This window comes from Tachysurus vachellii, chromosome 6, assembly GCF_030014155.1.
Source record: "Tachysurus vachellii isolate PV-2020 chromosome 6, HZAU_Pvac_v1, whole genome shotgun sequence".
Classification (NCBI taxonomy): Eukaryota; Metazoa; Chordata; class Actinopteri; order Siluriformes; family Bagridae; genus Tachysurus; species Tachysurus vachellii.
Genome location: NC_083465.1, coordinates 32,118,909 through 32,128,317, shown reverse-complemented (window position 1 = coordinate 32,128,317; position 9,409 = coordinate 32,118,909). Strand labels below are relative to the sequence as shown.

At 39.1% G+C, this 9,409-nt stretch overlaps 1 protein-coding gene across 2 annotated transcripts; it reads left to right on the top strand.

Moving 5' to 3' along the window:
• Positions 1–361: 361 nt before the first annotated feature.
• LOC132847749 (uncharacterized) lies at positions 362–8,790 on the top strand. 2 transcript variants are annotated; one of them, XM_060873289.1, is made up of 9 exons: positions 3,946–5,022; positions 5,409–5,942; positions 6,067–6,128; positions 6,229–6,324; positions 6,536–6,714; positions 6,806–6,927; positions 7,028–7,089; positions 7,998–8,277; positions 8,518–8,790. In XM_060873289.1, exons 2-9 carry the CDS (start codon positions 5,898–5,900, stop codon positions 8,611–8,613), a joined length of 942 nt encoding a protein of 313 aa, XP_060729272.1. In that variant the 5' UTR covers positions 3,946–5,022; positions 5,409–5,897; the 3' UTR covers positions 8,614–8,790. The 2 variants fall into 2 exon arrangements, with proteins under 2 accessions (XP_060729273.1, XP_060729272.1); XM_060873290.1 differs by lacking the exons at positions 3,946–5,022; positions 5,409–5,942 and adding an exon at positions 362–476 and having other exon boundaries at positions 8,518–8,789.
• Positions 8,791–9,409: the final 619 nt, after the last annotated feature.

Here is a 9,409-nt window from a genome sequence, read left to right as displayed (position 1 = left end):
GTATTTGCTCAAGAAAAACACAGGAAAGCTATTCTGTGTGTGTGTTCTAGGATTGCGCAATACACCTTAAGAATTGTTATCACTGGCAGCCCCCCTGCCAGATGGCCCTTATCGCACCTCAAAACCCAAACACACACAACTGCCAAACAAACGAAGGGTGTTCTGAATACAATGGAGAGCCGTCATTGGTCTTTAAGCTGTCTATTTCTGCTCTACGGGCACCTATTGGCTCATGTGGGGGCTTGTTGATTCCTAGGAGTCTGGACTACAAATCTGACACTGAATTGTAGTTTTCTGATCCTCCAATGAGAAGTGAGAGATGAACTTCTACTTACGGTTTTCGGTCAGAACCGTGATGATTGTGAGGCGAGCAAAGCGATGTGGATAATACGGCTGAGATATTCCAATTCCCATGGATTCTATACTATTTGTTATGAAAGAAATCACTCCAGTGAGGAAAAAGGAAGAGCTTAAAGGCAAGTAAACCAACTGAACTAGCGCCGTCTAGTTCAGGTAACGATCAACTTGATCACACTTGTACGACCACTATAAATCATATGTAAATCATAATATGCTTTGTGTGTGGGCTTAATAAATAAAACATGACCATGTATTTAGAGGATCTAATGCTCAAAAGTTACAGTGAAGTTAATGCAGCCTCATCCCCTAGCGGTGCTCGTAATACTGGGCGAAGCTGTGCGTGTCTGTGACGTTGTTACTAAGAGGAATTATAACTCAAACGCAGGATGATGATGACTGTTCTTGAATATAAAATGCAACAAAATAATTCTCTTTTCTCGTTTTACTCAGGATATTAACTGCTCTTCATGCAATCCTTTGTGTGTGTAGCCGGATGCGCTGAATTGTGCGTATCATGCCGTGTTCTACTGTAACAGAGTGCAAGAACTTCTTTACATACGTCCGAATTTTTGAACTTACCCTTTCCACTTTTACTCCGTTATATTTCCACTACGCATCTTCGTTACTCGTTACTACAGACTAAAACCAGACAAATGCCATAAGGGAGATTACACTGCTCCTAGACTGGATTGCATTACTCACGTCCGCACGCTCCATGGAAAAGCACAAGCGCACGCAGCGTGCACGTGCTGTCAGAGCTGGAAAGAGCGCAAAAACACCCAACCGCGGTGAAATGTCACAATTCTTGTTCCTACAGTTACAGCACAAACAAAACTTTAATGCAAACACTCCATGCAATACTTCATAAACTTAATAATCATTACTCTGGTCTTTGTCTTGTCGATATTATTATTTGTTCATTTTATTTATTTATTCATTTATTTATTTATTTTATTTTTTGATGACTACATACTGGACACACTGTGGAGACTGCACACATACATGAACTGATCTATTCAAATTTGTCTATTCTGCCCTTTTACATAATACCATAATTTTTTCTGACTATGTAGTCATATAATATAAACCTCTTACTTTAATTTCACACTGAGGCCTAAACCCTGCTCCTAGCTTGCCTAAAATCACTCTCAATCACAATCAAATTCACAATCACTGAATTTTACTTCTTATTTCTACTTCAGCTTTTTAAGTACAGTATATATCAGATACTTTGAGACGTTATGCTTAAATTTCATTATAAAAGGTGTTATATTATAATATATGGTAAAATATTCTACCAAAATCCTTTTTTAGTATGATACTTGCACTTTTATTCAAGTATTGTTTTCTACTACTTTATACAATACTGGTGTCGTGCTTACTTACCTCTGTTCTTTACTTACCCACACACCACACTTTTACTACATCAAACAGCAATCCGAATCGTCATTCGGTTCACAATGCACATGAACGATCCATACACAGTTTACACATTACCGTGTACTCATTACGTACACTTATCACGTGTGTACTTTTTTGTTCATCGTACACTTATCACGTGTGTACTTGTTTGTTCATTTGTGCTTGTGTGTTCACGTACACTTATCACGTGTGTACTTATTTTGTGTACTTATCTATGTACACACGTACACTTATCACCTATCACTTATTATCCACTTCAAGTCAAGAAGCTTCAAGTCAAGAAGCTTTTATTGTCATTTCAACCATATATAGCTGTTGCAGTACATAGTGAAATGAGACAACGTTTCTCCAGGATCAAGGTGCTACATAGAAACAAAGACAGGGCTAAAGACTTGTAAGTAGTCTTAGCCACATAAAGTGCAACTGTGCAACCTGGTGCAAACAGTGCAGGACAAGACAAACAAGACAGACAAGACAGTGCAGGACAAAAGACAGTGCAGGACTAAAGACAGTGCAGGACCAGACAGTGCAGGACAAGACAGTGCAGGACAATGACAGTGCAGACACAAGTTACAAGACAATACAAAAAGTACAAAAAATGCAGTACACAAAAGACAATAAATAGTAAACAGTCACAGAAACAGTCACAGAAACAGCGCCGACCGACCAGTGTTAATACTGTATGTGTTAATATAGTATGTGCGAAATGGCTGAGATATTGTACAGTATGTGCAAAAACGGCTGAAATGTTGGGACAGTTTGTGCAAAAAACAGCAGACAAGGTGTGCAAAACAGCATGTAAACAGTTTGCTGGATTGTAAGCAGCATGTAAACAGTATGATGTGTCAGTGTGTGTTTTGTGAGGGTCTATGCAGTCCATACAGATGATGTGTGTGTATGTTGTGCTCAGTACAGTACATTTCAGTTGTTGAGAAGTCTGATGGCTTGTGGGAAGAAACTGTTACACAGTCTGGTCGTGAGGGCCCGAATGCTTCGGTACCTTTTTCCAGATGGCAGGAGGGTGAAGAGTGTGTGTGAGGGGTGTGTGGGGTCATCCACAATGCTGTTGGCTTTGCGGATGCAGCGTGTGGTGTAAGTGTCTGTGATAGAGGGAAGAGAGACCCCAATGATCTTCTCCGCTGTCCTCACAATCCGCTGCAGGGTCTTGCGTTCTGAGATGGTGCAGTTCCCGAACCAGACAGTGATGCAGCTGCTCAGGATGCTCTCAATGGTCCCTCTGTAGAACATGGTCAGGATGGGGGGAGGGAGATGTGCCTTCCTCAGCCTTCGTAGGAAGTAGAGACGCTGCTGGGCTTTCCTGGTGATGGCGCTGGTGTGGAGTGACCAGGTGAGGTTCTCCGCTAGATGAACACCAAGAAATTTGGTGCTCTTGACGATCTCCACAGATGATCCGTCGATGTTCAGCGGAGAGTAGTCACTCCGTGCTCTCCTGAAGTCCACAACCATCTCTTTAGTTTTATCCACATTCAGAGAAAGGTTGTTGGCTCTACACCAGGCAGTTAGTTGTTGCACCTCCTCCCTGTATGCTGACTCGTCGTTCTTGTTGATGAGACCCACCACGGTCGTGTCATCGGCGAACTTGATAATATGATTCGATCTGTGCGTTGCTGCACAGTCGTGAGTCAGCAGAGTGAACAGCAGCGGACTGAGCACGCAGCCTTGAGGAGCTCCAGTGTTCAGTGTGGTGGTGCTGGAGATGCTGTTCCCGATCCGGACTGACTGAGGTCTCCCAGTCAGGAAGTCCAGGATCCAGTTGCAGAGGGAGGTGTTTAGTCCCAGCAGGCTCAGCTTCCCAATTAGGTGCTGAGGGATGATTGTATTGAATGCTGAACTAAAGTCTATGAACAGCATTCGTACATAAGTGTCTTTATTGTCCAGGTGGGTGAGGGCTAAGTGGAGAGCTGTGGCTGTGGCACTTATTATCATACTCAGATTATCATACACAGATTATCATATACAGATTCTCATACACAGATTATCATACACTTAATACCGGGCACTTTACCGTGCACCTATCACCGGGCACTTTACCGTGCACCTATCACCGGGCACTTTACCGTGCACCTATCACCGGGCACTTTACCGTGCACCTATCACCGGGCACTTTACCGTGCACCTATCACCGGGGGCCCCCTCCACAAATAAATATTCACTCATGAGATCTTTTCCACACACACACACAGTCACACATCAAAACCTTATCTTTCCCTTTGCTTTTTCTCATCCAGCTCGTTATCTCACCCTTAGGAGTTCTTATCTCGAGGGCGGCTGTCCGCTCTCCTTCCCAGGGCCACCCCTCCCCGCTCAGGCCACAGATTCACTATACACAGACATTTGAGTTTAACAGGCGTCTGCTTACCTTGTTATTTATGGCCGGCCTCTGTAGCCCGTCAGAGAGAGTGGTCCCGGTTCTGGAGGCAGTTCACACCGTCCCTACAGAGGTCCCTTCGTGGTCGCCATTAAATATGTAGGAACTTAGAGCCCGTCTCCAAGTCGGTACATATCAGGGTGAATTATACTGATATACTTTATAATACTTTTATACTATATAATTGTTACTTAAACTTAATTTACTGATAGCACTAACATTAATACGATTTAAACCAATGGGAAAGCTCCTCAGACCTGGATGAGAATGAGCAAACTTCTTTATTGTGGTCAATCAGCTAACAATTCTCTAAGAGAAATTGCCAATTTGAAAGTAACAAAAGAAATCCCAAAAACCCAAGAAAAGAAAAAGCATCTTCATGAAGAGCATCGGCATGCAAAAACAAAAACCCTCAGGACGGTCCTGCAAAGTAACGGGATTTTTTACGCATACACATTTGGTCCCAAAAATTCTCCTCTATATATACGCTTCCAAGCGCCTCCTTATCGGTTCCCCTCCTCACAGACCCATTTCATATCACCTTATCCTTATGTCTCATATGTTTTTGTAACGTCCTGTTCCTTACAATCCCCTTGTTTTTCCTTCACCTTTTGCCCATATGCCCATTTATGGATTTTCCTCCCCTTAGTTCCCCGGGGCCCAGGTCCGGAAGCCCAGGCCTGTAACCCTGGGTCTTCTTCGTTCGACATAACAATTATATCTAAACAACAATTTTGTTATTAAAAGTGTGCTCAAAAAAGAGCCTCACTCCCTGGTCGAAGTTACATTTGCCTCTAAGTTTTTTCCATGCCAGACGTCCTGAAGATTAATCCTTCATTCAACTGCAATGGGTAAGTTTCTCCTTTGTTATTTTCTTCTATACATGATTTTTAATAATTATAAGCCACTCTATGAGTCTGATTTTATGTCAAAAGTTATTATGTTAAAAGAAAGCTCTTATCTATTTGTCATCTTATATTGCCACTATTGCTAAACTATTGCTGCTATACTGTTATCACTATTGTTAAGCTATTGCTACTATAATGTTGCTTGTGTACATAAAAGTAAACAACGGAGTTCTTTGATGACTCCTCTAAACTGCTAAAAGCTTCAACTTTGTTTTGATCGCATGTTTCATGTTATGATCTCAGCCTGTCCTTGCTCAGGCTGGAATTGTTTACCCTTATCTCAAGCTCCTGTTCCTCTATCTCCTCTAACTCCCCTTATCTCTCCTCAGACCCTACGCCTCAGCCAGCTCATCCTGGTCGCCCCATCATGTCCTCACCTCACCATCCTCGTCCGTCTCCCTACCCAAGGCCAGTGCCCGCAGAGCTATCGCCGCTTCCAGCTACTTCATATCACCCATGAGCTCATTACGTGTCTGGAACAGTTCTATTCTATGGCCCTGAGTCCCCTGTTTACACTCTTTCTTCTCCTGTCTGATGAGTTACTATAATAAAGAGTGCCTCTTTTATTCACCCTCTGACTTCTGGTTAATAATATATAATATAATAATAATATAATATAATAATATAAATATATTCTCTTAAGGCTCCAGGATTTTTCACAACACTTCCCCTACTTCCTGCCCTGCCACCTCTGGTGCTTTCGGGAGCAGTGGGTTCCATGCCCGCTCCTCTTCCTTGCACAGATCTGTACCCTGGGGTAGCACCAGGAGGGTTAGGTTTAGGGTTAGAGTTATGTGCCATGGCTTCATACCCTTCTTATGTGTGGAAAGACCCCGTTTTCTACTACAGTACGAGAGTTAAATGTATCAACTGTTAAATTCTTCTGTTAAAATTTCATTTTAATACAATATAATTAAGCACATTGGGTATTAGTGAAATGATTTAATGTCTCACATTCATACTGATATATTATCTTTCCTTATCCAGTTAAACACACTTCTAAATAAAGCTGGTGCAGAACCATTCAACCCACAGAGTTCTTTCTTCACGTGAGTTCACAGTGGTGTTCTATACAGAAAATACTTTCTGTATTTTGAAATGTAAACCAAATTATATTATGATGTTTGAATATATTTCTACTGGTAACAGGATTTCAGGAACCCAGGTTATAGGAGACATGTTATACAACTGCCAAGTTGGAGACACTAAAACACCAGCATCTTTCCTGAATGATATTTCACCTGTGTAAGTGCCCTGAAATATAATTTCAAAAGTTAGTTGTTCTAACAAAATGTGTTAAATGCCCCCTCATTCAATTATAATTAGTTACTCACGTTGTTATTCTATTCTCAACCTTCCAGTTTCATCAGCTCTTATTTACTTAATGAATAACTGTTCTTTATGTTCTACTTTTTCTTCATGTACTTTACAAGTTATATTTGCTTTCCTATTTCAGATTGGGGAATGTTCTGATATATATTCGTCTAGTTTTTAAGAATTTGACCAAAGTACCTAGTGAGGCTGATGTTCTCAATGCTGCTAATGCTCTGCTGGATGCAAAGATCAGAAGAGCACGAGATCTTGTAACACAAAAACTGAGTGATCCTGTGAGCATACAGGACGTCACTTATCAGAGTGAGTCTATTTATTAATCTCCCTAAATTAGAATTAAAATATATTAACTGTAATGTGTTGAATATAATTCTGTTCATTATCTACCTTTCAGAAATTGACAACAACTCATACATTATAAGCTTTGGATTCCAAATCAGCAATGTGACAATCTCCAAGGACACTCAGCTGAGGAATGGAACATATTCTTTAATCCAAAACACCATCAACAGCTTGGTATGTGTTAGCAACTTCTCTTCGTCCGAAATTATTTTACACTCTAAAATAAAAAAAATGTAAAAAAATACTAAGACCACTTTTTTCTCCCTTTTTTTAGTTGAACAATATTCTGAATGTCAAAAATGCTCCTGTATTTGTCTTCCCTCAAGCAAACTACACGTAAGTGTCTTCATTTTACATCTCATCTTGAGTGCTGCTTCACAAAACTGATTCAAAATTCAAACATTATCTTTAAGGAATAAAATACAAGTTGTCATTTTGAAGAAATATCTCTGTGCTGGAGCCATTATAGTAAACTGGAAGGTTTTGAAAGATTGAGTAATATGAGACAATTTTTCATCATTGGTTGATGAATCGTGAAATGAATCAAGATCATGTGCAGATGGTCACCGATTAGAGCAATTGGTAAGTCAATGGGTTCCTGATGGAAGATTATAGATTCAAGCCCCAGTCCTACCAAGCTGCAACCGTTACCTCAGACTGTTCCAGGGATGCTGTATACTGGCTGACCCTGTTCATATGTACATGATACATAAAAGCTGCTTCTTCTTAGGATGCAAGCACCAGGATAGTATTAATAGAAATAATTGATTTAAAATATGAACTGCCTTAATATTATAGAAAGATTCAGAGGCATGTTGGATACAACTGTAGATTTATTGTTAAATTGCAGCCCATTTAACTAACAGAGCACAGTTCAAGGAACCCTAAGCACCTGATATATTGCTGAATAACTACAGCCTTCCTAAGTGATCAAGTTGATGTCTATCTCCAAGTGAAGACTTGACATGTTGTGGCACCATTTGACAATGACAATGACAATGCATTTGATATATATATATTTTTCAACATTATATATATATATATATATATATATATATATATATATATATATATATATATATATATATATATATATATATGAGACCAACATAAAATTAGGGACAATTATTTCCAAAGACCTGCCTTTAAAAACACATTCTTGGGCTCTACAATGAAATAATTATCTGTCATGTGTTCTTTAAGGGTAGGAAATATACTCAATTTATATTTTTCTTTTCCTCCAGATTTAATGGTACAGAAATTGTGGCTAATTCAGAATACGTCTTTGTGGAAGGTGACACCAAGTGGACACCAAGTGGATTTCTATATGCAGTACTCAACATTAGCGGTCTGTCAACCCTCACTACTCCTGCTGCTCAAACAGACCCCACTGTACACGTAGTCCTGAGGCCCACAGTCCAAGCACAGAACACCACCACTGTTGGAAATTCTGCATGGATCCTGGGCATCATTATCCCCTGCAGTATAGTCATTATTCTCATACCCTGCTGGATTCTACTCTGTGTAAGTGTCACCAAAATCGCTTGTAAACCATATAAATTTAGGATGCTCTTTGACATGAAATATAAATATTCTTATTTTTATATGTCAATAATTTGTTACAAAACCTAATTAAGATTATTTGTTTATTTTGATTAAAGATGTTATTTCACAACAATAAAAATAAGCATAAATATCTGATCAGAATCTCTCCTCTACACCCCCTTGTCTTTCTTTTTTTAACTTCCTCCCTGTATCTCTCAGTGTCTGCTCTGTGGCTGCTGTGCTGGTTTAAGGAGGCGCTACAACAGAAGACGGTCCTACAATGTCCAATATGCAACAAGAAATGGACTCTTTTAAAAACAGTTAATGTGTAAAATAATGTCTTGTATCATTGGAATTCATTGGAATCAATTATTTATTTAAATATTTATTTTTTTATTTATTCATTTATTTATTAATATATTTATTGAATTTCAAGCTGCATGTAGGCTGCATACTATAAAGAAAATAATCGACAGAATATAAATATGTATTTCATTCTTGCATGTGCATAAATATGTTTATTTTGCCTGATATTAATGTATATAATAAAGCTGATATTATGTCTGTAAATGGGTATTTTTCTATTTTTATCAATTTAAGACTTTGGCATGAAGAAATAAGTGTTGGGTCTGTGGTGAACTCAGAATTTGCGCTGACCCAGTAGTTCTCTAAACTACAAACTGTTGTAGAAAGGACATTCTTTAAATTTACATTATTTCCTACCTAGTTCACCCAAATGAGTATTAGGTTCCCTTCTATGTCTGATTCCTCTGAAGGTTTCTTCCTCATTTCATCTCGGGGAGATTGTTCCTTGCCACCATTGGCTTGGCTTGCTCATTAGGGATATATGTTACAGATAAATATCACTTAATCTTAAACTTTACATTTTTTTACATTTTATTAATTATTATACTGAATTGTTAAAAGTGCTATACAAATAGATCAAATTGAATTGATTTGTTAATCAATGCCAGGAATCTCCCCCTTTTTTCCTCTCAATAATGTACTTTAACAGGGATGCAGGAGGAATGTTGGAATGACAATGAATTTTCATGTATCCCCCAGACACCTTTAGCAGTTCTGCAGACCTCCTGAAAGGATTTCTTATTCC